The 27,799-nt window shown below is 50.7% G+C and overlaps 2 protein-coding genes across 2 annotated transcripts in view; one reads left to right on the top strand and one right to left on the bottom strand.

The window, feature by feature from the left end:
• Nucleotides 1-22,487, bottom strand: part of MN1 (MN1 proto-oncogene, transcriptional regulator) — a 34,708-nt gene extending 12,221 nt beyond the window's left edge. Inside the window, exon 1 of the mRNA XM_052689457.1 lies at nt 18,947-22,487. Coding sequence (XP_052545417.1) covers nt 18,947-22,379 — 3,433 coding nt within the window. The 5' untranslated portion in view covers nt 22,380-22,487. The remainder of the gene's footprint in view (nt 1-18,946) is intronic.
• Nucleotides 22,488-26,467: 3,980 nt separating this feature from the next.
• The window catches only part of HSCB (HscB mitochondrial iron-sulfur cluster cochaperone), a 169,224-nt gene continuing 167,892 nt past the window's right edge, over nt 26,468-27,799 (top strand). The window contains exon 1 of the mRNA XM_052689493.1: nt 26,468-26,540. Coding sequence (XP_052545453.1) covers nt 26,522-26,540 — 19 coding nt within the window. The 5' untranslated portion in view covers nt 26,468-26,521. The remainder of the gene's footprint in view (nt 26,541-27,799) is intronic.

Genomic DNA, 27,799 nt, shown 5'->3' with positions numbered 1-27,799 from the left:
GTTCCACACCTGGCACTGGGACCAGAAAGGCTCAGCAATAAAACAGAATTCTGTACACGCTTCTCAACGATAGCTGTCAGAAAAGGCAACCACACCTTGCACTTCTGTTCAGCTCAGAAAGGACCCAACGGTTTAAATCCTCCTTCCTGCCCATCACACTTACATTCAGACCCAGTATTAAGAAAACAGATTATGAACAGCTTCTCTGAATGCTCACTCCAAAGGACGGCAGCTTTTTCAGCCATGTCTCCCTCCACCTCTGCAGCCCATATGCAACACGAAGAGGAGAACTCCACAGTAGGAGTGAATATTGGCTGACTGATCCCATGTTTTCTCTGCTGATGGCGTACATCACTTGCTTGCACTAACTAAATGCTCTGAGCCTATTTTCGCCAAAGATAACAACCCACACATCCATGACGAGCAAGGAAACACTGGATCTTGCATCCACTACTTTCAAATATATTTCACATGCACGCAAATTACCACATGGCAGCTTTACGCGTGGCTCCAGACCACACGAAATCCACCTCTTGAGAGTCAGAACGCAGGAGCTAATAAAAGGGTTTTCTTAAAATACAAATTTCAAAGTGGAATCTTCTGCCCATACTGCAGTCAGATGGAATTGTTCAATGGACATTGGTTAGTGTTATTTCAGGACAGACCCAAACTGAAATAAACTCTACCTAAATGTTCTGCCTTAAACGGCCACCTTAGCATTTAACAAGGAAGTGAGGGGATGAATGGTGGCTAACGGCCTTGGCCCCGCACAGCACAACTGGCCACCAGCAGCCAAAGCTCTGGGGAGAAATGCTCTGAAACTCTCACCAGGTGCTGATTCAGCCTATGCCCTGAAATCAGGTTTTACTGACCTGCAAGTTGCTTCTTCCCCAATTACAAAGGGGCTTCTCAAAGCACATTAATTGACAGGAAATAGCTCAGAGTTGGGTCTGCTGCTCCACCATCACCACTGACTTGAATCTCAGCCAGAGGATGATACCAGAATGAGCAATATTTAACAGCCAACTCATTCTAAACCAGTCCTACTGTTGTAGCAAGCTTTGCTGCAGCTCGTTTCTTCTTGAGGACACGGAGGTCGAAAGTGGTAACATCACTTTCAGACCAATGTGAATTTCAGTACACAGAAGAGGCCTGCAAAAATAGCATTAAAATGCCCACTGGCACTAGCGTGGAAAGTGGGTGTATTAATGGAGTTTGTAAAGGCAATGAATGGATGGTGATTATGCACAGAGTGAAACAGAGGAGGAAACATGTAAATTCCAGCTTTCCCTCATCAGATTTGTGCAAAAGCCTACATAATTGCTGAGAAAAAAAATAGAAACAACAACACTAAGTAGGATATTTAAGCCCTGCAAATTATACATGGAAATCTCTGTTTTCCTTAAATGAAAACAGAATGAAAGAAAAGATTCCCTTCAAAGAACTTTGTTTGTGGTCGTTTAGTTTCAGGATGCAAATTAAATGAGTACTTGTTAGCCTAGTGGAAAAAAAAAGAATTTGTCTCTGAAATATTATCAATCTCCTCATGAGCAGAAGGTTTGGATACAGTTGGTTGAAGCCTGTTACGTATGTAGTCATCTTGTTCCCAAAGAAATCAACAGGAGCAGCATCCTCATATCCCAAAGTCACATCTGTATCCAGCTTAGCTGCCAGGGCAGGAGGGCCTCAAGCCCTCTGGCTGCTGAAAGTTCATCCATCAGTTCCTCCCATCTTCTTCCCAGTTCTGCTTGCATCTCATGCAAGTGCTTCTGCTCTATCTATAATTCACAATTACGAGCCCATAATACAAAACTGCCACAGGCAAAGTCAATCACTCCCAGGGGTCTCACTCATCTGAGGCTCTTGCACACCAAGAAGTGGTGATAACGTACATTAACACTCTGGGTTAAGCTACATGAGCTCAAGAATACCTGTGGAAATACAGCTGCAGTTTACCAAAAGCTTACAGGAAGGTAGAACAAACAGCATCCAGGATCTGTAGCTATTTCATCCAATTTGTTTAGAGCATTACCTTGAAATACATCTCACTGCCCTTCAGGACACCTCCAATTGCAGTTTGTTGGTCTTGGAAGTAGTGGCTTATATGAGGAGACCCTAGGAAATGGCTTCACTAAAATCAAAAGGAGTTAAAGGAATTTCAAGGAAAAAAAATAAGAGATCAGAAACCTATGAACAAAGTCTGGGTCTCATCCTAAGAACCTGCAGAGGGACATGCTAGAGATGAAGGCTCCCTGGTCCACCCCAGGGAACACATAAGGCATGGAAGTACCACTCTAAATCCAATGGTTTTCCAATTGTGATTTGCTAATTCCCAGTAATTTGTGAACAATTTCTAAAAAGTTTAAGAAAAGTAACAAAAAAAAAAGCAGACATCAGAAAGCTTGAATTTGTTCAACAAGGGCCAAAATCTCTGCAGGAAAACATTTAGGTGTTTGTAAATCAGACTGATACCTGATGCTGTGGTTGCAAAATTGCTGGGTCCTGTCTACAATAGAAAAATCTCAAATTCTGGTATAGCCCAAATTTGATTTTGGCTGCAAGAAGAGATGGAAATGTTGTTGCCAAATAATAGATTTGGTGCATTGAGAAATATCCCACAAAATAGCAAAAAGGTATGTTGATTCAGCTGGAGGTCACACAGCTGACTGAGCATCAGGGCCTGGTTGCACAGCATGTTTTAAAGTTAAATTTATCTGGAGGAAAAACAAAAAATACATCATCAGATAGAAGAAACACACAGCCACATGAAGGAAGAATGGCAATGAAGGAAATACACCTTAAAGAAAAACAACAAAGCACAACACAATGAAATCTAGCTTACTTAGGTAAGTCTCTAAGTGCTACTATTAGGATGAGCTCATCTTTTTCTTCCAGTTGTCACATCACCATGAAGAGTCTTCATGAAATTCTCAGAATAGCAGCAAATCAGGAGCAAATAGCTGTTGGAGGAACAAAGTCATGTACAGACAGACTTTCACTGCTTTTCAACTGAACATTAAAGTTTCAAAGACCTGTAACAGAATGGAATGGGCCAATACAACGCTATGCTGACGTGGTCTCATCTCCAAACCTAAAGCTAGAAGTATGGGTCCATATTTCCCTCCTAGCTGCGTGCTCGTGTGATTTATGAACCACAACAATTTCAATATCATTGGAAAATGAAACGATGACAGACAATTAACTTTCCACTCCATGTTAGCAGCTGTGTAGGCTCTGTTTGGAGCGATCAGGGACAAGAACTCCAGAAGTGCCAACTTCCACTTAGTGACTGCGCAGGAAGAGCAGGGACAAGGGACAGGACGGAGCAGCACCAAACCACACAAGTGCTGACACACTAAATCAAGATGCATACCTCAAGGTGATGGGTAATCTGTATAGGATTAGCAGATGACAAATTACAGTTCACTTCTGTCCCATATGCATCTGCACCTATTTGTTAAAACTGCTGTTAATCTGAGTGTGATGACAGAAGGACCAGCGCCATAGAAAGGCACTATAAAGGGAGGGAAGAAGATTGCTCGCCTGTGTCAGAAGACTCCAGGTTCACAGGAAAAAGCTCCACCGAGGAGGGACCTCCAGAAAGAGACCCTTCCCCAGTGGCAGTCAGCCCTTAATGAGGTCTGATCACACACATGAACTGCCTTACCCTGTGCTCCCAGGGCTGACCAGGTCCTTTCTCCAAGTGCTCAATCAGTGCTTCAGGCCAGGACTCAACAGTTACCATGCAGTATACACAATCCCTGAAATTTATTTCAAGACCTCTAACAGGGGCTAATCTGGGACCTATTATCACAGAGATAACCAGATATCCCGACGTTAGGAAGACTACACTAACTGCACAGCTCTTCCTTTTACATTTGTTACAGAACCAGGGCCACCCCAGAGAAGGGAGGCCCCAGGTTTCCCTTGCTTACCCCAGTGCCCAGAAGAAAACCCTCTAGATTCAGTCACTCTCCCCAAGGCTCAGCCAAGCAGCACTTTTCAACTGAGTTAACAAAGGAGTGGTAGAGGAAGATAAGTTTAAAGCAGATACAGTATGCAAATAGCATGAAGTGATACAAGCACATGTAGAGAAAGCAGTGACTGTTTCACCCATGCTTGCTGAGCTGCGGACCTGCAGTACAAGCAGCAAAGGAGACAACAGACACATCCCTCAGCCTGGTGTGCTCCAGGCATGGCAGGAGCCAGCCAGAGATGAATGCTAGCACAAATGGCCTCATTCTTCCAGACACAAATGACAGCATTACTTAACTCACGCAACCTAAAACAGGGGAATCTGCTGTGGACAACTCTTTACCCCTATAAAAAGTAATTAAGTAGCATAGAATCATCTTCTGGGTGCATGCTAATTAGATAACAGCAAACAACTTTCCCATGCACATGGTCTGCAGGAAATGTAAAGCTTACAAATGTAAAGCTTACACCATCATAAGCGACCAAGATCCCTTTGCAAGAGGATTTTGCTCACAACTCCAGCACTCACTGGGCTGGGTGCTCCTCCACTGCACACCCTGCACATCCTGCTCGCTGTAGGGAGGCCCACTGCCTCAACATGCAAGCTCCAAAGAAACACACTGCTACAGAAATAAAGCCAAAAATGAAGACATTGCTGTGCAAAAGCGTAAGGATCACCTCTAGTCTTTATAACTATCTTAAGAAGGGCACTGCTTGTACTTTGTCGCTCTGTCAAACTGGGCAAGATTTTAAGCACCTTAGTTTACTGCCATAAGGCAACAAATAATCTCCACCCCACAGCTGACTCACACATTCCATTTGCACAGGCAGGGTGAGATGCAGGTGGTGCCACTTGAGTCACACCACCAAAACCCTCACCCAGCTTCGCCACAAGCCAGGGCCGCTGTGTGTTTAACACACTGCACTACATGCACCTCAAAGCACGTGAGACACTAGGTTAATTGGCCAATGTCAAAACTGGTTATTCTGAAGGTAAGAGCATTCAGACTGTGTTTTAGACATCTTTTGAGTGGCAAGCTCCAAGCCATGCCGATAACCAAGAATGTGTCTTTAAACAGAAGCATCGTGCCCTCCTGGAAGAATGCTTTGTTTCCTGGAAAATGCACTGAGAAATAGGTACCCATAGCAGCACTGCAATAAATTATTCCATCCTCCATCCTTCCCAGAGGTTGTATCCATGCAGCCTCATCTTCCAGATGCACAGCTGCCAAGACAGATGAAATTTTAAGCCTGCTCGTCTTAGATAAGAGAGTGAATGAAATGAAAGCAGTAGCACCCATCACCAATTAAACCACGAGGACATATGCATGACAGAAACCGAACCCAATTTCTTAATGTGCCCATCTTGATCCATATTCCTCAGGCCAGCAGCAGCAAGGCAGCTGTGCTGGAAAGAGTTAATCTTGCCTGGAACATATCTCAGATTTCTCAGAAAGTCAAAGACTGCAGCTGAAGCCGGGCTGACTGCTCCCCTGCCTGCCTGCAGCCTGACCCCTGACATTTCCACTCTGCTTCTCACTGGCACAGAAAACTTAACTATACACAAACAAACAGGTTGGGAGGACAGATAAATGGAACGCAGGAGGAGGAGAAAGGAAAGATTTCTCGGATTTCTTTTAATAGCTGTGATTAAATAATAACAGCCACCACCAGACCTGGGTGAGGGGCTGGCATTTATCAGTAAAACCCTCAAGTCTACAGCAAGACATCTCTGTTTAATTAATCCTGAAAGGGTCCCTTCCCCCTTCCCCTTCCTAGAGAGGTTTGAGGATCCACACGTTTAAAGATACAGTGAGTCCTTTTTGGGCTTTTTCTTACAAAACACAAGGGAACAAAGCGCCCGTTCAAAAACACAGCTAGGATTTACAAACTCTACTGCAAAGAATTCTATCAGATGAAACGAAATTGGCAAACCTTAACGGAGAGGTTAGCTTTTGAATTAGTTGTATTTAACCCTCTGAAGCAATACACACATGAAGCAATGCGTTTTTACAGCACCCTGCTGCGAGCGTGCATGGAAGGATAGCAGACAGGTCCACAGCCGTCACTGTCAGAGCAGAACCACCTTCCAAGGACGGGATCTGTTTGGTGCTTGGTGCAGCCTCACCACCCCGTCGTCGTCCAGTTTTCCCATCACCGCAGTGGCATCAACATCACTCCGCAGTGGAAGAGAGTTCACATGCACACAGACCACAGTTTTACCCATGCACAGCCAAAACACTGGACCCCATCTCCTGTCCGCGTGCCTTCATTTTGCTCTGGGAGGCCCTTCTGGAAGCCACCGCCTCAGCAAGCCCCTGCCCTTTGATTCTATCCGCGGGGAGCAGGGCAGGCAGCGTCTAGCAGCAGCGCGCTCAGCCCCGAGGCCAGACAGACACCTTGAAACCAAGCAAGCAAAGCAACCAACCCACTCTTAGCTCGCTGGAGCGTTGCAGTTGGAGCCGTGCCTCCAGCACTCCCGCGCTGCATCCTCCCAGCCCGGCACACAGCGGGCAGCGATGCTGAACGCGGAGCCGCGCGGCGCTCCCAGCACAGCACCGAGCTCCTCCTGCTTCTGAACGGGTTGTCACTTTCACACGTATTCTTTACAAGCTGGCCGTCAGCATTCATCCTCTCCTCTTTTTCCTGCTTCTCAATAACCATCGAGATGAGTGTTAGCGCCTTTTTAACCTCCTATTCTCCCCCCATTTAATTCTCCAACACGACTTTTCTGAGGCTTGCCCGGCTTCAGAGAAAAGCAGTTCAGAAAACGGAAAACTGTTGTGTTCCACATTCATTTAAGAAACGCAGTAAGCACGATCTGCTTTTCTAAACCCATTTTTTCCTTCTCTTTTTTTCCCCAAAACTTTCCAGCAGCTGAATAAACTGGTGGTGGAATTACAGATATTTATTCTTTTTGCGTGTAGCGTAAATTGCCAAAGCAGCAAAGGGAAAGGAGGAGAAAATTTTGAAGTAATGATTTCTGATACAATCAAAAGTGAGAAGCGGGAGAAAGGGTTATTTTCAATTTTGGAAGGAAGTTACATATTCTGTAGGATTTAAAGAAAAAAAAAATCCCAGGAAAATATAAAATCAAAACCTGTTATTTTTTTTTACTATCTATATTTTAAATACTTTTCTTTCTTAGAGAAGCACCAGGATTGGGAAGGAACTGCGATGAACTGCAAAACGTCTCCATGTATCCACACACCAAAAAATGGTTATGCAATGACAAGAGACAATTCGGTATGTAATCAAAGACAGAATCCCGACGTTCAAAGAGAAAATGACTGTAACAGCAGTGACTTTGAAAATGACAAGGGTTGTTTTTTTTTTTAATAGAAACAATGGCCATCAAGATTTTTCCTGTAACAACCAACGCTTAAATGCATAACTTAGCATGCAGCGTGCTGCCAGGTATAATTAGTACCAAAAAAAAAAAAAAAGCAAGAAAAAAGTGATGCGTAAGAAATTCATACTTACAGTGGAGCAGCATTCTGTAAATGGTTAACCATTCACCAAAGGGCAGCAAACCTTTCTGATGACAGACAAGTTACTCCTAGGGCATCACATCCAGACAAGAGAAGCCTCAGCGCAGCCCACGGCTTGGCCAGTTCCATTTCATTTTCCTTGTAAGACACCAAGTTGCTAACAATAAGATGGCTGCACAACACCCAGCCTCTCAGGTTTAACACTATTAAGCTGGGGCAGAGGCAGTGCTGCAGTGCTGTTTGGTGCACGGCAGGTAATCAGGACCTCTGTATTTGCATGTGGTTCTGCCCTGCAGCAAAACAGGGCCTCAGAATCCGTCAGGAATCCAGAGCACAGTGCAATAACAAAAAATAGTGCTGGATGTAACACTATACGCTCCATATGTTCAACTACCACAAATGAGAAAGCACACCGACCACTCAACAGCATTTGTCACCAAGAGCCACTTTGTGCAGTCGCGTTTGTGGCTTTTGTAGTGCAAAAACTTATAGAGCCAGTGCTCCACCAGCACAAAACTCACACGTTACAAACAGCTACACCGAAATATTTCAATGTTCAAAAGTTTTGCTTCCAGGGAATGGCACATTTGGCTGTAAGAGCCAGGATTTGTAATACTGGCTGAACTACTGTGATTGACAAACAGTGAATCACAAAAAGTGAATCACAAAAAGGGAAATTTTGTGACTGGAGAGAGAGCCGTTATGTAAGGCCCGAAATAAGGACTGTAGTATTTTTCTGTTCTTTGATCGGAAGATTATCAGAAGACTTTGGTGAGACTAAAAATACGCCTTTCCAAACCAGAATTTATACTGAGCACAGTGTTAGTTAGGAGAAAGCCAGAAAAACAGTGCCACAAAACAGTGCTAAATCAGATCGGTAACACACCGACATGCACTGAAAATCACAAAGGCTTGCAACTCGGAGTGTGCAAACTGGTCACTATTTGAGAACACATTTTGAATGACGAACTGAAGAATTCTGTGATCATCTCCCAGAAGTTTGCACATCGCTGGCAGCAGGAGGAACCGATTGATGCAGTTTGTTTCTGTGTGAACACGATGCATGAAAGAGTAACTAGTGAAAGAGCAACCCAAGGTGCATCTTCGGATGGCAAAGAACAAGTTTCAATGAATGCAAAGGAGGAGTGAGGACCTCCTTTGCCCCCGCAGCAAACACAAACTTTTATAGGAATAAAGCACCAAAAAGACAAAAACTTCCCAAATGCATGCACGTGGTGACAGGGCATGCATACTTTGGCTGCGTGGATAGCAGGCTCACCTGAGTGACATGCTTAAGATCGTCTTCAAGAGTGTCTGCGTTGTAATTCCTGCCCAGCTTTCTAAATAAACAAATACAGACTCACAGATTCCTTCTCCGACTGTCTTCCTGTATGGTTTAGGTCAACAGCAGCATTCTCACTGCCTGCAGTTACACAGGAGCAGGCCCCTTACACACAAGCAGGGAAGCAAAATTTGGGAGAAAAAAAGCCATTAAAACCTCAGCACGGGAAGCCTGCAATGGCCCAGCTAGATTTTGATTTCAACCAAGGTGTCCAAAAAAATATCTTCAAGCAGAAAAAGAGGCTCCAGAGAGGTTTTACAAGTAATCAGAATCGATCTGATAACATAAGGCCTTATGTTTCTTCTGCATTTCACATTTTGGAGAGTGTCCCAAGTGAAAAGTCTTCAAAGAGTGGATTGTCCCAAAAGCCATGGAAATGGCTGCTCGATGCTATTGCCAAACTGCATTTCCACTTTGAACATGGAAGCTTTCAGGTGTATTAATTCCTATCCATATCTTCATTGTTCCAAGGACTGTTTGCACCCGGGAACTATTTTATTAGCACTATGAGAACACCTACCAGTTTGTTTAACAAAAGCATTTTCCTCATGGCAACTCAGCAGCAAGAAGCTGCTCCAAGCAGGCGTCCTTCTGTTAGCCCTATGCCTACCACACAGTTTTGTTCTCACCAACAGAACCCTTTTATTAAAAGGAAACAATTAAAAAACTTGATTGTATGCCTTGATTTGCCATTGCTTGCAACTTGCTGCTTGTAATATTATCGTATGTTGGCTGGAAAGACTGCTGTAACCCAAACACGCGTGTTGCATACACACTTTATCAATGGGAGAATCACCATTACTCACATCACAGAGCTATTCCTTCTAATCCAAGGAAAAGCTGCCGGAAGGAAGAAAAAATACCTTGGCTTTCACACGTACAAGCTAATGACCCATGGCTACACGAAGCCAAAGTCGGTGACAGCAACGCATTGGGTCCTGCTTGTGATATAACTGCTCTAAAAAAGAAAGCAGCACAGAAATACCAACACCGCAGATGGAAAGAGACTCCTGTCTCCCAAAATTAGCTCTGTGTGTACACCCCCATGCCGCAGGATCTCCAGCCTGGATTGCTGAGGCTCAGCACAGCGGGGCAGCTCCGCTCCTTGCGAACATTTCAGTGAGCAACACGTTGGGAATGTGCAACGGTGGTGTGGGCAAGAGATACCCCAAAGAGATGCCCCAAAGAGATGCCCCAAAGAGATGCCCCAAAGCACACATCCTGAAGATGGGACAGCAAGGCAAAGTGCGGCACTGCCTGAAGCACACACCTCAAACCCACCAGGTATTTTCCCGAAGGTTCCAAGGGGGGAGAAAGAGGGGGGGAGAAGTACTGAAGATTAAAGACAGATCAATTTTGTTCTAAAATTTTAAATGAAACACTCCTGTTTTGGAAAGAATTTCATTAAGGTGAAAATATAATACAGAAGTACCCATTTAGAAAGAATGTGCTATTAATTCTTAGCAGTGTGTGTGAAAGGGAAAATTGCATTTTTATCTAAATGGTTTTCTCTGCATAATCCATTTACAGTATTCTTTTACAGCTCAGTAATGGGAACTTTTCACATTTCTATTTGGGCCGCACCACTGTGAAAAGCAGGAGCCATCTTTAGAAATGATTAAAGCACAGCCCCCCCCCAAGCAGGTTCTGAGAGAAGCTCCACAAAAAGAGGGCAAAAGGCAAATAAAGTACGTCTTACGGGATGGGAGCAAGAGCAGAGGGGAAAAACCTCCTGTCTTAATGACGTAAGCCAAGTTTTTGCCAAGGAGAGGAAAAAGGATGTGGGTTAGATTGTTTCTAATGGAGAAGAAAAGGTTTGGTCTTTTCCCTCGCCTGTGTATGAAGCAAAACCAGCTCCTTTTCAATGCAGTCCATCCCAGACATATACAAAATGGTTTTGCATTATCACTGAATGCACAGGAATATTCAGAGCTAAAATAATAGTTACCAGTACATACAATTAAAAAAACATTTAATCATCGTCAACAAACACTCACTTCTAAGAGTTCCACACCACTTGAAACTAGATATAATCTAAGCAATCATTCTCAACCGTCAACAAGAGGATCCAGGTTTTCCTGCTGCACTGCCATCAGCTAAAGGCAATGAAGCTCAAGGCAAAGTGAAAGCAGACTGAGAATTGCCCGGACCACACGTGGTGAGGTTTGCTCCATCTGATACAATTAAGGGAAAATAGAAGATGCAAAGTTCTTAAAATTTTAGATTTTCGAATCAAAACATCTGAAACTCAAACACCAAACAGCACAGCATGCTGGCTTGGTGCTTAATGCACAAATAACCATTCTCCAAATCATGCACCAGGGCCCACAAAAGAAGTTAAAGCAGTGCATTTTCTAAGCGCTGTTAGATATTCTTCATCTCTTCTTTTCTTTTCCTGTGTTGACTTTTTTAGCTTATTTCTGAAAATCAGTACAACAAATCATTTTATTCTTCGGAATATATAGATGTAAGTGCAGCAGACATGTAAAGACAATTGGACAATGAATAGTTTTTGTTCCCTTCACCTCGCCGTACTTCTCACTACAATGCAGTAATTACAGGAATCTGCTCCTGTTTTAAGCTTTACAGTAAGCTCTTTCCAAATTTAAGGCCAGCAACCAACCCTTCATTACGCTTAATAGGTAGACATAAAAACTTAATTATATCACAGTCTCTCCAACTGTATGTTTTACCAGCTCCTGGAGTTCATACTTGTCTGATTCAAGGAAGAGATTTTTAATCTGTTCTGTTCCATAACAAAATATTTGAGAATCGTGCACAAAGTGGCCTAGAAAAAAAAAAACAATCGAAAATACAAAAGGATTTGGGTAATTATTGGAGTAAAAATCATCGCTTTGTTAAAGGAAAAAAAAAATATGTCAGCTCATACAAAGAAGATTCACAGAGCTACAGCAGCAGCAGGACGGTGAGGCTGCGCTCCGTGAGCCCTGGTCAGAGCCCACACCTGCCCTGCAGCCCAGAGCAGCGCTGTGCCCAAACACAAATTGATTTCTTCACTTCTCATATGTACCACAGCTCAAGTAAATTCAGAGATGCGATACATCCGCACAACAGACTGCTTTGTATCAGACAGAGCCCTATTTTGCACGCACCGAGTTTAAAGCAAAAAGCTGAGCTTACTGCTGTAGCTTTCCCTCCGACAGCTGTCCCAGCATCCCTGCACCACTTCAGAGCCATCTGAATTCAAACCCATTTTGCAGACAGCTACCACAAATAATAATAAAAAGATGGCACAAATCATCCTACTGACTAAAAGCAATAAAAAGGAACGAGGAGGAAGGAAGTCACTCGATAGCCTCTCCTCTCTTTGGTAGCCCCCCTATCTCAAACGAGACAACGTGACATTTTAATTGCGATTGAAACAGTCCTCATTTTGGTTCTGCCTCTAAAATTAAGGCCTTGTACAGGGAGCAGCTGGGATTGGGATGCTTTCTCCCAGCATACAAAGAAAAGCATGTGCTTATATTTAGAGGTAGAGAAGGGAACTACAGCATCCAACAACAAGAAAGAGCAGAAAAGAAAAATCATACCGATTTTATCTTCAAAAACACACTCATGCTTCTGATTTGTTTAAATCAAGGATGTGTTACAAGTGTTTGACCCAATATCCAGCAACAATAAAATCTGTTCCATCATAAAATAACAGCTGTTGTGCACTTTATATGATAATACTATTTTTGAAGTGTATCAGAATTACTGTCTCATAGATTGTGGTAATTTTCATTGTGATTACAGTGGAATTCCCTGTTGGGGTGGGGGTGGAATACAAACAATAGGCACGTTTCTATTATTTTCATGCTTTTAAAGCAGTTATTGGCCTCAAATTTGGGCTACCCTTCTAACTGGGCAAAAAATAAAAGAAGTTTTGCAGTGTAACATCGTGGAGTGAATAAAAACTAGCAGAGCAGATGAGTCGGAACAAAAAACACCTCTAACAGTAAATGCAAGAAGTTATCCAGGTGTCCTGGAGACATGAGGGATGCCCTGCTTGTGGCAGCATCGCATCAGGACCGGAGCTCACAACACAACAGAGGCGCCGTGCCCCTGTTAAAGCAACAGCTGAAGCCATCGTGTGCACGCACTGCCTGGGGAGGGTCTGCTCCTTCCCCTGTCCAAGAAGAGAGAAGCAAAGGAACACAGCCACGATTCTTCTACCCCTGGATATCTGGAGGTGGTGATAAATACTTCCCCATCGCTTCACTGTCTTTTTCTGTTGCTCGGATAGAGGAATGCATTCAGCTTACTGCACTCACACGCTCCGTCAAAGCGCCGCAACTGCTGTCTTTTTTTCCAGGAGAGGAGAGAATAGAGAGTGGGACCTTAATACAGACTCCCCCACGATCTAAATGAAACGCAAACCCAAGCATCCATAAGCAGAATGACTTGACCAACTGTGCCATCTAGCCAGGAGCCGGCAGCACTCACAGCACTCACAGCCTGCTGTAACCCCGCAGACAATCGGAGCATCACCTCCAGCACTGGGTGGCAGAGAGGCGCTCCCTGGGGACGGACCCTGGCCGGGCTGCATTTGCATCCCTGGTTGTGTGCTATCTTCCATCCAGTGCCACCCCGTGCCTCTGTGACTGCGCACAGCAAAAGGCTTCAAAATGTCACAGCGGAGGAAGGCGATCGGAAAGAGAAAGAAAAACGGGAAGGTTTTTTTCTAGGAAAGAGATGCTCAAATTCTGACCAGCTAATAACCCCGGCCCTGCCTCCATTTCCTATGTGAATGGATCCATTTACATCTTCATAGCAAAATGGTTTCAGGGTATTTCAAAGGAAAAAGAAAAAAAAAGGAAAAAAAAAAGGAAGGTCGTGCCATTCTTTTTAAACTGCATTTAGGGGGAGCGTTGAGGGGAGGAAGGATGTGGCCATCCCCAGCTTTTGCACCACGGATGCTTCACACCACAAATCAAAATCCTCGATCTTAAACCAACTTAATGAGGGTATGAAATGTTTTAGATTTTTCCTACCTTTACAAATGGCCGCTTTTTCAATTAGCTGCGCTTCCTCAGCCTCGGGATGATCTTTCTATTAGCAATACAAATGCTCTCTAATATTTGGCGAATACTAATTTGCCAAATTAATGAGATGCAGACTGAACTCTAAAAATATATATTTTGTCACACCAAAAAACCACGCTCTCACAACCGCTCTCTGATTAAAAGCTTCTCTGCGACGGAGAATACCAAGTGCTGAAGGCCCAGCAGCCAGAACTGAAGCTAAGAGAGTGAAGAGAAGAAAAGGCAGCGCCTCACTGTTCACATCTCGCTTTTAAAGGCTCCAAAAAGAGAGATCCAAGAGGTTGGGCAGGGTGGCTGACAGGGAGAGGCTGCACACAACCTCCAGTACAACGTTCTGCAAAGGACCAGCAGAGCTCCTCACAGCTCATACGTGTGTTATTTCTGTGTTTGCTCTCAACTAAACTGTATTTATTTTAATGCAGAAATCTATCGAGGCAGCACTTAAACACAACCAGATTGCAGCTTCCCAAACCGAAAAAGCTCCTTCAGACAAACCTCAAAAACTAATAAAAATCTGGACGGTGCAGCATCATGCACTGCATTTTTAAGCTCAAATACCAAGCAGGCACAGATAGATTTGATAAAATTAAAACCAAACGCACACAGCTTATGCAACGACAGACACCCAGCACGAGCTGAGCGCTCAGACAAGGAGCAATCCACCTTTGGGAGCTACAAGTGACCAACACACACATGCACCCTGGGGAGCGAGATCCCCTGGATGTGGCTCAGAAGCATCACCCATAAAATGTATTAAACTTGTACCAAAAAAGCCTTTGCGTTAAAAGGGCCCCCAGTAATTAGTAATGCCTTAATAATCAGTCATGTTTTAACGGCATCAACCAAAATGAAGAGTTTTTGCAAAGGAAAAGTGAAGAATGATGGTATTCTTATACAAGCCAGTTGTCTTAGCACTATCAGCAAAATAGAAAAAAACCTGCTTTACGTGTTAAAAGCTGAAAAATCCCAGATGGGGAAAGCCAGGGTGGACCCTGAATTCCTCGAAGACCGGACAGCCTCACTTATTATTTCCATCGGGTATCTCCACCCAAAAACTCCTGGGGAAAAGTACAGAAGCAAAGCACACACCTCAACGGGAGCTCCCTCTTAAAAACACCCCTCAAACAAATGAAACGAGGAATGCTGTGCTTCAGAATACCCACCCCAGCCTTAAATGTGCCCCCCAAAATATAGGCGTGCATTTACAGATGAAACTTGGCTGCTTTTGGAGGCCAGGATTTTTAAAGTGGAAGAAAAAGGCACAGGGACAGAAGCAGTGCCATGCGGGGCCTGGTAACCAAAATGGGAAGGATCCCACAGAGCATGACGTGACCGGTCACTTTTTCTAAGTGTGCTCTACGAATGAGGCATTAAAACTGCTCCATTTTGGGAAATCCTGTACGAAAACCAGCATGCAAGTTGGGCCACCTGAAGATTCACTGTAGAGCTGGCTTCATGTTTTCTGTGGCTACTCTGCCACTTTAGAAATATATGTGATATGAGAGACTAAAAACACACAGCGATTTGCCCAGCACTAAGATTTCACATGGCCACATACAGACATTTTGCCATTTACACATCCCTGTTATCCCACAGCTGAATGTGCCTTGTAAGACAGCACACTTTGTTAAAAGAAAGTGCAAAGGTGCAGAGCATGTTGGTGATGTGCGTTAGTTCTGACACAGCCGCAGGTCTGTGGATGAAAAGGCAAATGGAGCGGCCACGGGAGGAGCTGAAATGCCAACAAATTCACACACTTATGCATCAAGTACTGCATTATAGCAGCTCCAGCAATATTGCAAACTCTCCCCTTCTCTTTCAGGCAAACAAAGCAGCATCAGGAAACACACATTCATCACCATCGAGTGCACCCAGCGCAGTCAATGAACTCACTTCAAGCAATCCTTACAATGGCACCAAACCATGCACTGCTCCCAACACTATTTCAGCGTGTGAAACACCCCTCCGACACACTCAGCCTCAGCAAACAAACCTCATCCCCCAGAAAAACCTCTCCGAATTTAGCAGTGCTGACAACAAAAGCACGCACTGGGAAAAGAAAGAAAACAAAGGCTCCCAGCGCCTCAGCAGGACCAAATTTGTCCTTTGTGAATACGTCTGGTAGTAACTTACACACGTCACCCACTGCTGCACCAAGAGCTGTGCCCTCCCGGCTCCCACGAATGCTAGGTTGGGTGTTATGATGGAATATGAACACCAACTGAAGGATGAAGCACAAAGCAGTGCTGCGCTCAGCACAGCACGACGGCCGCGCAGCTCTCGGACTGCGCTCTGATTTTTGCCATCAGCGCCTGCACGGTTCTGGGTTACACGTGGATGTCCTCACCTGGCACATGCGGCACTGGACCTCCCAAACATCAATTAAGAATGAAAACCAAGAGCCCAGCAGAACTCAGTGAATGGGTTTCTGGAGAACAGCAATCAACACCGCGCTGAAGGGAAATCGCTGTGCTTCAGTGAAACCAAGCAAAGCAAAAAGCTGCTGAACTAGAGCTGGTTTTCACGTGAATTGGATCGAGTTGCTCTTTGTCAGGTAGAGCCACGCTACTGGAAGTCAACAGGAGCTCTCCAGGCTGAGCACTGTGATGTTTCTCTGCCGGCTGTAGCTGCATGGCAGAGCAGAGTGTGATGTTATAGATAGGGGAAGGAGCGATCGGCCGTCACCAAAGAGGTGCTGGTACAAGAAACTATGAGTCAGAGACAATTCCTGACTAAAGCTTGTTACTAAATAAGACAAGTGCATGTGAACTGCAGTCTGAAATACCATTATCTGTCCTCATCTACCTTTAAATCTCACAGCTCGCACAGACTGCCAGGTAATTAGCTAATTATTTCACTACCGGCATCAGCATGAAAAAAGAGATGAATCATAAGGAATGCGAACAGCCACGAAAACAACTCGAACAAGTTGTCTCCCCCAGCAATCCGGGCATCACTCGCTTGTGCCTCTGGTGCTGCTGAGTTTTAAGGAGCTCCTCAATCACAAAGAGCCCTCTGAGAGCCACAGTGGAATCGGAGCCCTTGTCGTCCCCCCCCCCAGCACGCAGCAGAGAAGAGCAGCACGAAGGCAGCACAGAGCCCAGCGCTGCAGTCAGCCCCGTGCATCGCCGTGTCCTCCTCCCCCTATCCCTGCACCCAAGGAGAACCAACGAGATCGCAGGTTTCACCATCAGATTCAAGCAAAAAACATTTTCTCTCCCGCTACATCGTGTGTCAGCACAAGGAATTGTATGCCAGAGAACCACAGTCACGGAAAATTCTCTGCCGGTGTCCCCGAGTTTTGCCATTTGAACCCTTCCAGCGACAGAAGGGTGAAACCAAACAGTGCCTCTGTCCGCTGCTGTAAAACCAGCCGGCTGTTTTGTGCCTCCGAAATACCCAAACCTGTCCTTATATAGGACCCACGATGGAATGGTTTCCTTCTGAGTGATGAGCTGCTCCAACAGCAGCGCTGTGCTTATCGCGACCAGGGACGTATTGCTCAAGATGTTACTAAGAATAGCGGTGATCCAAGTGCACGTAGGAGTGCTGTGAAAGAAGGCACCGCTCCACGCCACGCACACACAAACAAAACACACCGAGTTCGAAGCCAAACTGCACTTTTAATAAACGTGCAGACCGTGCGCGGTTGTTTTTTTTTTCTTTTTTTAAATCTATGGAATTAGGGGTTAGGGAATAAATTCTCCTTTTGCGATCTGTTCTGAAGCACAAGGCGGTGCGTTCACGGCTGTGCATGCGTGTGCAAGGGGATGTGTGACGGAGGGAGGGCGAGCGTGTCTGTGTGCAGAGTCTGCCAAGGTGGAACTGACAGGAGCTGTGATTTGTGCTAACTAGCTATTGATCCAGTCAGATCGAGATGTTGTGTACAAGAAACAATAAAAGAGAAGGGGCCAGGAAGGATGCTGTGTGCAACTCCATTTAAAAATGGAAAAGAAAGGCCCCAAACAAACCAATTTATGTCCTTGCCTGGGTGAAGCACGGAGAATGCTGATGGGCTTCCTACAGTCTGCTGTGCATGCTAAACACTCCCGCTTCAAATGAGAGTCTCCTGAGCTGGGCATTAACCATGAACAAAGAGACAAACAGTGGGGGCGAGGATTCACGCTTCAGAAAGCCGAAGCTGGAGCACCGACCAGAACTGGGAGTGGGGAACTGACGATGCCCCAAGCACCTGAGCTCCATCTCATTTCCCAATGCCTTCCTTAGTGAGATTGCCGAGCACAAAACGCAGCAAAAAGTCGGTCTGTAAGACCTAGCCTAACAAAAACAATTCCAAACTATGCCGTTGTGCCAAAACTGCAACTTCCCTGGGCTGAAATAATGCATTTCTAGCGTGGAAGTCATGCACGTGCACTTGTGGCACGTCACACAACCACCCGTGTGCCCTCAGACACGTGTGCCCATTGTAACGTCCCCATGGTGGGCAGGGAGCTCTAAAATACAGCCGTGAGACGACAGAACAGAAACCGACTGAATCCATAATCGCCTTTATCTTAAACAGCCTTTATCATAGGGAGTTCTCATTAGAATATTTTTTTCTGAGCTCGGAAAATTACGATGCCCTGTGGGCACGGGGAAGGATCAAAAATGACAATGAATGCCAAAATGAAACATCTGCCAGCTAAGCAAGTTTTACACCAGTGGACCCAGAACCTAAACTTAAATTTCCTTCTCACTAAAAAAATAAAAACCAAGAGCATCACCCTGCTACCCGGCTGCTGGCACATGCAGGAAAGTACCTGAAACTGCACGGGGATCACTAACAAATACATGTTCCCACGGCTTGGACAGATCTCTCTAAAAGTTCGGAGGAAGCGGATGCAAAGCACAGCAGGTAGACCCCCCAAAGCCCCCCCCAGCACCTGGCTGAGCCCCCACACCTCAGTGCTCTGCAGGTGGCCACTAAGCTCAGAACCACGACCCTGGGCCCCGCCGGGCTGTGGGTGCTTTGTCCCCAGCACTGCTGCCCCACCGAGCTGTGAGGCAGGGCAAGGTTGGTGCATGCCTGGTAACCTCAACGGCAGCCCACAGTCCCCCCCCGTGGGCCAGGATGCGCGCGGGACAGCGGATACCTTCTTTGCTGGGATTCTGGGGCTTGGGCTTCTCCCACGGCGCCATGGGCTTGTCTTCCTCCTGCCCCTCCATCAGGGCCTTCTCACCGGGCAGGTACCAGGTGGAGTTGTGCTCCGCCATCAGGGAGTCCAGGTCGATGGTGCTCATAGCGTTCTTGACACCCTCCGAACAACACCCGCCCAGGTCACTGTCCCCATTCTGCCCCGCACACTCCCCCTTTTTGCTCTTCAACCCCAAGGGTTGGTCTTCCGAGATGCTGAACTGCTGCCGCTGGAGCTGGATCTGCGCCTGCAGGATCTCCAGAGGGTGGATCTCGTCCTGGGCCGAGGTGCTGGTGGGGGTCCGCACCTGCTCCATGCCCGGCGTGCCGGGGTGCGCGCCCGCCGTGCTGCTGAGCCCGTAGCTGTCGGGGGTCGAGGTAGATGTATTGAGGAGGCCGAGGGCCAGGGGCTTCTGTCCGTTGAGCAGCGCGTGCTCCCCGCGGGGCAGCTTGGGCGAGCCGCCCAGCAGCGGGCTGCGCGTGGGTTTGGGGCCGGCGTTGTCGGAGCTGGAGGACACCTCGTCTTCGTTGCCGTAGCTGGTGCTGACCTCGTCGGCGAAGTCCACGTGTGGGGAGCCGCCGTCCGACTTGGTCACGCTCTGGATGCCGCTGTCCAGCGAGGACATGAGGTCGGGCTGCTCCGCCAGCAGCAGCTCGCCGCCCTTGCCCCAGGAGGGCGAGGTCAGGGGCTTATCGTGGGGCGTGCCCCCGCCGCGCTCCGCGCCCGCGGCCCCCGGCGGCCCCCCCGCGGCCGGAGGCGCCGGTTGCCCCGGGCTGACGCCCGCCCCGCCGCCCTCCGCGGCCGAGAACTTCTCGAAGAAGGTGCCGGGGCTGACGTGCCCGCTGTCCCGTTTCCGGCGGCCCCGCCCCCGCCCGCCGCCCGCCTTCCCCTCGCCGCCGGCCGCCGGCTCCAGCGCGAAGCCGGGCGAGAGGCTGCTCTCGGCGGGCAGCAGCGGGGCGGCCTTGCCCGCGCCCCCGCCCGCCGTCGGCCCCGCCGGGAAGTAGTCCGGGGCGGCGGGCGGCGGCGGGTCGGGCTCGGCCTGGCTCAGCTTGCGCTTGGCCTCGGCCGGGCTCTTCTTGTTGAAGGTGACGTTGAGGTTGGGGGCGCCCAGACTGGCGATCATGTTCTGGCAGGCGGTGGAGAGGGCGGCCAAACAGCTCTGGCCGAACACGTTGTCCTTGCCGGCCGGCTTGCTGAAGGAGCCCAGCGACAGCGCGCCCAGCTTGCTGGCCGCGGGCCGCGGTGGCGGCGGCGGCGGGGGGAACTCGGGCGGGGGCGGCGGGTAGGCGCCGGGCGAGGCGCTGAGGGCGGGCGCGCTGCCGTGCGCCGGGGGCTGCCGCGCCGCCGCCCCGAAGGGGAAGCCGGGCTGGGCCGCGAAGTCGGCGGGGCCGCGACGCTCGGCCGGAGCGCTGGGAAGGGCCACGCCGCCGCCGGGGGACTGCAGCTGCGAGAGGCCGCCCACAGCGGGCGCGAAGGGCGGGTGGACGCCGGGAGAGGGCAGGGCCTGCGCCGGGCCTTCGCCCGCCATCCGCAGCGGCTCCTGCAGCCCCAGCGCGCCGGCGCCCGGCCGGAAGAGCACGGCCGCGCCGCCCGGCTGCAGGCCCAGCTCGTGGGGGGCCGGCTCGGCCGGCAGCCCCGGCCCCGCCATGCGCCGAGGCAGCAGCTCCCCGGGCGGCGGCGGCGGCCCCGCGAACCACGTGCCGTCGGGCGCCAGGTGCGGCGCCGGAGCGTCGAAGCCGCGGGCTGCGGCGGCCTCGCGCTCGAAGCCGGGCGGCGGCAGGGAGCCGGCGGGACCCACCTCGCCGTGGTGCCCCAGCTGCTGCAGGCTGGGCGGCCGCAGGCGCTGCTGGCTGCGCGAGGCCATCTGCTTCATCACCAGGGCCGCGTTCTGGCGCTGCGCCAGCGCCGGGTGCTCGGGGCCGCCGTGCGGCAGCGGCCCTACGAAGGCGTCGGGAGCCGGCGGGGTGAAATCGCCCGGCAGCCCCGGGTAGGACGTCGGGGAGAGGTGGCTCTCCATGGCCGGGCCGTGCATGCCGCCGGCCCAGGAGGCGCAGCGCTCGACGCCGGGGTTGCCGGGGAAGTCGAAGCGCGGCCGCTTGGCGACGCTCACGTAGGGGGCATCGAAGTGCTGCAGTCTTTGATTTGGTGGCTGTTGCGGAGGAGGGTGCTGCATATTAAACACGGGGTCGGCGTAGGGATGCATATTCCTGTTCTCCAGTCTGTGAATAGGGTATTCAAACTGTGCGTGCTGGTTCTGCATTATCGGCCCATTGTCCTGCAAGTTGGGGTTGGGAGCGTTGGCTTCTGTTTGCTGTTGCCTAGGGATGGCCGGCGGGCAGGAGTTCTGTCTGGCCAGCAAGCCCGGCGGCTGCTGCGGCTGCTGCTGCTGCATCAGCGGGTGCCTGGTGCTGGCCCCCGGCTCCAGGCTGGCGGGCATCTTCCGCGCTCCCCCGAAGCGCTCGAAGAAAACGCCGTGCTGCTGCTGCTGCGGCGGCGGCGGAGGGGGCTGCGCCTTGGCCACGGCCATACCCGGCGCCCGGGGCAGCGCCGTCCCCGCGAAGCCGCCGCCCGCCGGCACCTGCCGCCCGCCGCCGTAGTGCGGCAGCTGCCCCTCGGGCTCCGACGGTGAGAAGACGGGCAGCTCGAAGTGCGCGGCGGGGCCGTCGCCGGGGTAATTGTATTCCAGCGAGTCCTGCGCGGGGAGCCGCCGCTGCTGCTCCAGGCCGTGGGGCTCGGACGAGCCGGCCGCCGGCAGCCCGTGGAAGGAGGCGGCGCGGTTGGGGGACTGGTCGAGGGGCAGGCAGGGCGCCGGCACGGCGTGTCCGGAGGCGCCGGCGCTGTGCTGCTGGAAATCGGGCAGGTTCCCGGCGCGCTGCTGTCCGAAGCCCTCGGCGCCCTGGCTCTCGGCCATGTGCTCGTAGCCGTCGGCGAACGCCGTCTGCCCGCCCAGCGCGCCGCTGTAGCCCAGGAGGCGGCCGCCGTGCACGCAAGAAGCGCCGGGATCGGGCCCGAAGTTGCCGCCGAAGTGCGGCTGGTGCTGGTGTTGGTGCTGGTGCTGGTGCGGGTGGTGCGCGCCGCCGTGGCCGCCGTGCGGCTGCTGCCCGCCGAAGAAGCCGTGCACGGGCGGCTGCATGCCGGCGCCGTGCAGCTCGGCGGGGCCGCGGCCCGGAAAGCCGTAGCCGTCGCCGGGCAGGCTCATGTTCATGCCGAGGAGGGGCGGCTCGCCCAGCGCGCCGAGGGCCGGGTCCACCGCGGCCGCCGGACCGCCGCCGGGGAAGGCCGGCGCCTTGAAGTGAGCGCTCATGCTCAGTCCGGGCTGCCCGAAGCCGCGCTCTCCCTGCCCGCCGCTCCGGCTGCTCATCTGCGGCTCGAACTGCTCCAGCCCGAACATCCTGCGCGGCTCAGAAGCGCATGGCCGCCCGCTGCCCCGCCGCCCCGCTCACATCGCGCCGCGCCCGCCCGCGCTCACCCCGCGCCTCTCCGCTCGCTGCCGCCCGGCGCTGCGCTGCCCGGGAGCCGACGGGGCGCCGCGCCGCCGCTCATAGGCTCCTCCGGCGCCCGGGAGCCGCGCGCCGCATCGCCGTCCGCCGGACGCGCGGGGCTCCGGGGGCGGCGGCGGGGCCGGGGCGGGCGCTGCGTGCGGGCGCTCGGAGGGCTCCGCGGCGCTCCCCTCGCGCGCTCTCCCCCGCTCTCAGCCGGCGCTGGCGGAGCAGCAACAAGTTTTGCATTTCAGCGATGAATTTCAGCCATCGGGGCTGCGCCAATGAGCGCCGCGCGGCCCGGGGCGGGGCTCGCCGTTAAGGTGGCTCCGCCGCGCCGGCTCCTCGCCCCTCCCGCTTCGCTCCGCTCCCTCCGGCCGCTGCCCCGCGGTGTTGCGGGGGGAGCTGCGCGGAGCGATGCCCGCCCGCCCGGCCCGGCCGTCGGGGTGCGGAGCGGAGCGGCGGGATTCGGGTGCTCCGAGCCCGGGAGGTGCCGCTCCCGATAAGGGCAGAGACGGGGAGAGGCGGCCCGCCCCGGGTCCGGGCAGCGGGAACGGAGCGGTCCGAGCGCGGCGCCCTCGGGGTGAGAACACCGCTTGGACCCCGGGGAGGATGGGGAGGGAAGCGGCACCTGTGGGGCTCGCAGCTCGCACGTTTCGTAGTGAAGAAAAAATAGGAAGAAAATGAAATTACTCGCACCAAAAGAAAAAAAAAAAAAAAAATGAGAGGGAGAGATCTATAAATAAGCAGCCGAGAAGTATTTGTGTATGGCAGCAGAGTTTTAAAGGGATTTTTTCTGCAGGATCAGGATGCCGCGCTGTGATTAAATATTGATTTTGTGTAATTAGTTTTCATGTGAACTATCCTCCTCGCTGATGGCTTGGAGATTTCAGAACGGGAGAAGAAATGGAATCGGACGTGGAAATTATTACTTAGCCGAGGGACGGGGGTGCTCGGGGCCGGCGGCTGCACAAAGGGGAGAAGCGAAGTTCCGACCGCAGCGGGGAGGGCGCCGACAAAGCGGAGCGGCGGAGCCCCGCAGGCGGAGCGGTTCGAATCCCGCAGTTTTGCGGCTCCCGCAGTTTTGCGGCTCCCGCAGGGCCCGAGCCCCCCTTCCCACCACCACCATCGCTCCCCCCAGCCCCGGGGCTCCGCGTGCGCTTCTCCCGCGGCCGCCGCGCGCCCCTCCGCGTCCTTCTGCGCCTGCGTGCGCGCCGTCGGAGCGCGTCTTGCGAACGGGCGCAGCGCCCCCTGGCGGCCGCGCGGCGCAGCACTCCGGGAGAGCCGAGCGGAGCCGTCGGGGCGCGGCGCGGGGCGCTGCGGAAGCTCCGGCGGGGCCGCAGCAGCAGCACGGGCGGCTGGGACGCGGTGCGGGGCTCCCGGGTAGAGGGGGAACAGTTCTGGCTCTGCCTTTAGGGTAGATGGGGCGCACTGTTCTAATTCGTAATGTTAACAGTGTGTTGTGTAAATGGTCACTGATGTCCTCTTGATCCAATCTTTCTCTGGCCACAGAGGCGTTCTGTTTAAATGGGGATTTGTTTTTGTTTTCTTTTTAATTGAAGAAAAGTCTGGATTGAGCTGGAGGGGGGTCCGAGCACTGATGGAGCTGTGGGTGTCTCTGTGCGCTGCAAGGAATGGGACCAGATGGCTGGCCTTCGGGGGTCCTTCCAACTCAAACCATTCTGTGGGTCCGAACCTGAAATGCAGCAGAGCACAGAGAGCGCTGTAAATGACAGCAACACCAGTGCACAGAGGCACTGTGAGTGTATTCATGCCAGGGGTGCACAAAGGTATTTCCCACTGAGGTTGCCATGTGCCTGCCGGACGATGTACCTGTCAGGAGCAGCACTGTACACTAATTACTGCTGTAATCACATTGGATTCCATTTGAGGACGACCCTTTTTATCACAGCTTTGTCATCACGTTTATACACAGCCTCTTCTCTGGGGAGAAAGCCTGGGCTCTGCACCGCGGCTGTGATGAGAGCTGCACAGCGTGGCTGTGGAAGGAGGAAACTCACTGCTGCCAGTGCTGCGTTCCCACTGCCTGGAGCTCCCACCACTGCCTTGTGACCTCAGGCCGATGTGCCATCACAGCTCTGCTCTAACTCCAGGGCTGTTGTCTCAGGGGCTTATCCTGCAACAATTCACGTGCACCAGCTTCCATGTAAGAGACCAAATCTTTTGGCAAAGAGATTTTCAGCTATGAAGACAGCTCACCCCGTTACTGTGCAGGTGGATGCTGTGTCCATTTGTTCCTCAGGTGGAAGAAGCGCTGTCAGAAGAACTGCAAAGAACACACACGTGTGGGATGGAGACTCCCTCGGTCCATTGGCTGAACACCCCAAGTGTTCCAGGACCCTGAGCTCCCATCTGTGCCCAGCAGCAGAGCCCTGCACTGTGCACACCAACAGAGCCCTGGGGCTGTCGCTGCCACCGGAGCTCAGGTATGGAGCGCCCGGATGGGGAAACCTCTCCATACAGGGAGAAGTCTATCCTACAAACAGTATTTTTACTTTCGGTCTTTGGGTTTTGGCCATCGTGGGGGGAAGGAGGGAAAGGCGTTATTTAAATAGCGGTAGCTGCAGGGGATTATTTTCTAAATTAACAATAGCCGTCGCCGCTGCCAAATCCGAAGTGGAGAGGATTCATTGATTTCGACTTTCAAGACAATGGTGTGATTTGGGGTTTCATATTGCAAGCTCTGCAAACCAAATAGTGGGGTTGATTTAGAAAAGGAAAAAAAAAAAAAAAAGAAGAAGAACAATTCAAACGCCATCAATTCATCAGCCCTGAATTCAGCTCTTTCCACGGTGCCAGGCCGACTTGCACTGAGAAAAGTCGCTGCTCAGCAAAAAAAAAAAAAAAGAAAAAAAGAAAAAAAATCCCTTTTTAACAAAATGAATGCATCATACATAAAACATCACGGAGCGTACAATTAGTAAGCAAATGTAAGAGTTCAGCTCAGTTCATAATTATTCAGCAAACCTATTCAGGACGATTTTTTTTTTCTTTTTTCCTCCCTGCAGCAATCAACTGTGTGGGCTCATTACCACCGAGAATCTAAGGAAAAACCACACATAACTGTACAAAACAAGCCCATATGCTGGAAAACTTCAGTTCGCCGTTAGCAAGAGGTCTTTTAAGCTGTTCCATCAAGCAGAGGCACGGCTTGCTTTCCTGTGCCGCTCACACCTCAGCTCTGTAAGGTTAAGATCAGCCTTCAGGTGTATCAGTGTAACTACTGAAAGGCACAACGGAGGGATAAAAGTGAAACGGATGACACGTGTTCAGCAGGACGGGGCTGTGAGCACTGATGGAGCTGTGGGTGTCCCCCCAGTGGGACCAGAACAGCCTTCAGGGGTCCCTTCCGACTCCAACCTGGGTCTGTGATTCCACACATCTGATTGTGTTGAAGAAAAACAACACAAACCCCAACAAATTAGCTGACATAAACACCCCAAAGGATTAGTTAGGCTGCAGGAACTGTAAGGGTTTTATATTTCCTAAAGTAAGTCGCTGAGACATAAATAAAAAATAGCACCTCTCTATACGGATAATCAGTATTTAACTCTCCTCGGTATTTTACGGTGGAGTTTGTATGATTGACTTTGTTCTGCTGTTTTCTTAAACCCGAAGCAGGTGGGATTTATGGCAGCGTGGTGAAGCAGGAATGAGCTCTGAGCATCTGGAAAGTCGGGCTCACCGTGGGCGATGCCAGAAAACCACTGCAGTTAATTCATTTTTCATCATCTTATAAACCAACCTATTGTGAAAGCAGAAAAGCAGAGGCGATTTCGTAAAGTCTTGATGACTTAATTTTCCCTGAGCGTTTGGTTCACAGAGGGCTCACCTTGGTGCTTTTCTTTTACATACAGACATCAGGTGCTGTTTTATGCTGTGTCTGCAAGTTCTTCTCTGCCACTTCATAGAATGGTTGGAGTCGGAAAGGACCCCCAAAGGCCGTCTGCTCCCAGTGCCTGCAGTGCACAGGGACACCCACAGCTCCAGCAGTGCTCACAGCGCCGTGCCCTGAGCGTGGCTGTGTGCAGGGATGGGGCAGCACCAGCTCTCTGGCACCCTGTGCAGTGCCTCACCGCCCTCAGTGTCAAAACTTCATCTTTTCATCCAACCCAAATCCCCCCTCTTTGGGTTTGGAACCATTTCCCATTATCCCATCACTACAAACCCTGCTACAGCATTTGTCCCTTTCCGTCCCACAGCCCCTCTGGGTACAGGTGGCACACAGCGGGCTGCCCACCACCAGCACAAGGGGTTAAACATCTCCTGCCATCCCACAGCAGCGCCGCTTCGGGATCACATGGACAAAAGGGCCGATTTAATCCCGGCTGCAGACGACTCACATTGTGCTCCCAGACTTCGAGCAATGTCAGGCTATCGGGTTTCCCACTCATATCCAAGGCACAGCCCGAGCACAGACGGAACAAAGACCTCTTTGTTACCGGGGAAAAAAAAAATCCCCCGCAGATATTAACAGCGCAGCAGAGTTCAAACTGTTAAATGATTCAAATATTACTTAATGAATACATTCCAAATGAGGTCTCAGAACCCAGAACGCTTTTTAGATCATCATTTACAGAGAGCCCGCCTCTTCGTTTACTTCTTTATGAACTCGTTGCTGTCAGGTTTTAATTATAGCCATTTTGCTTCCGGGCTTTTTCACTTATTGGCAGAGTTTGGTTCTCCCCGTTGCGCTGCAGACGGTGAGGGCTGCACCTCCCAGTCGTGGCATTGCCTCCCATGGGCGGTGGCGCCCCATCCCTGGGGACACTGAAGGTCAGGGGACAATCCCAGGGCAAAGATCAGCCCGGGACATCGCCGGTGCCAGCATAGGAATACTTGAATAATCAACAGGATGCCTTGAACTTTCGCAATCGATCATCATTGGCTCGAGCTAATATTAACTTTGGGAGATGCCATTATCTACCGATTAATGGAAAGCGAGAGTAAACGCGTGCTGTAGCTAATTGCCCAACACAAACACTGCGTATTAAAGTCGTTACAGATAAGGCTTGGTTTGAATTTAAGGACTGCGTAAAGGCGCTGCTGCTTTTCCTCACCCAGCAGAATTGCCAGGACCTCATTGCAGCCTTCCAGTACTTGAAGGGAGCGTATAAACAGGAGGGGGAATGGCTGTTAGTGAGGGTGGGTAGTGATAGGACAAGGGGGAATGGTTTTAAACTAAGACAGGAGGTTTAGGTTAGATATTAGGAGGAAGTTTCTCACACAGAGGGTGCTGAGGCACTGGCACAGGTTGCCCCAGGCTGTGGATGCCCCATCCCTGCAGGCATTCAAGGCCAGGCTGGATGTG

Source organism: Tympanuchus pallidicinctus, unplaced genomic scaffold (genome assembly GCF_026119805.1).
Source record: "Tympanuchus pallidicinctus isolate F22 unplaced genomic scaffold, pur_lepc_1.0 scaffold25, whole genome shotgun sequence".
NCBI lineage: Eukaryota > Metazoa > Chordata > Aves > Galliformes > Phasianidae > Tympanuchus > Tympanuchus pallidicinctus.
Note: the sequence above shows the minus strand (reverse complement) of the source record. Positions and strands in the feature narration are given on the sequence as shown.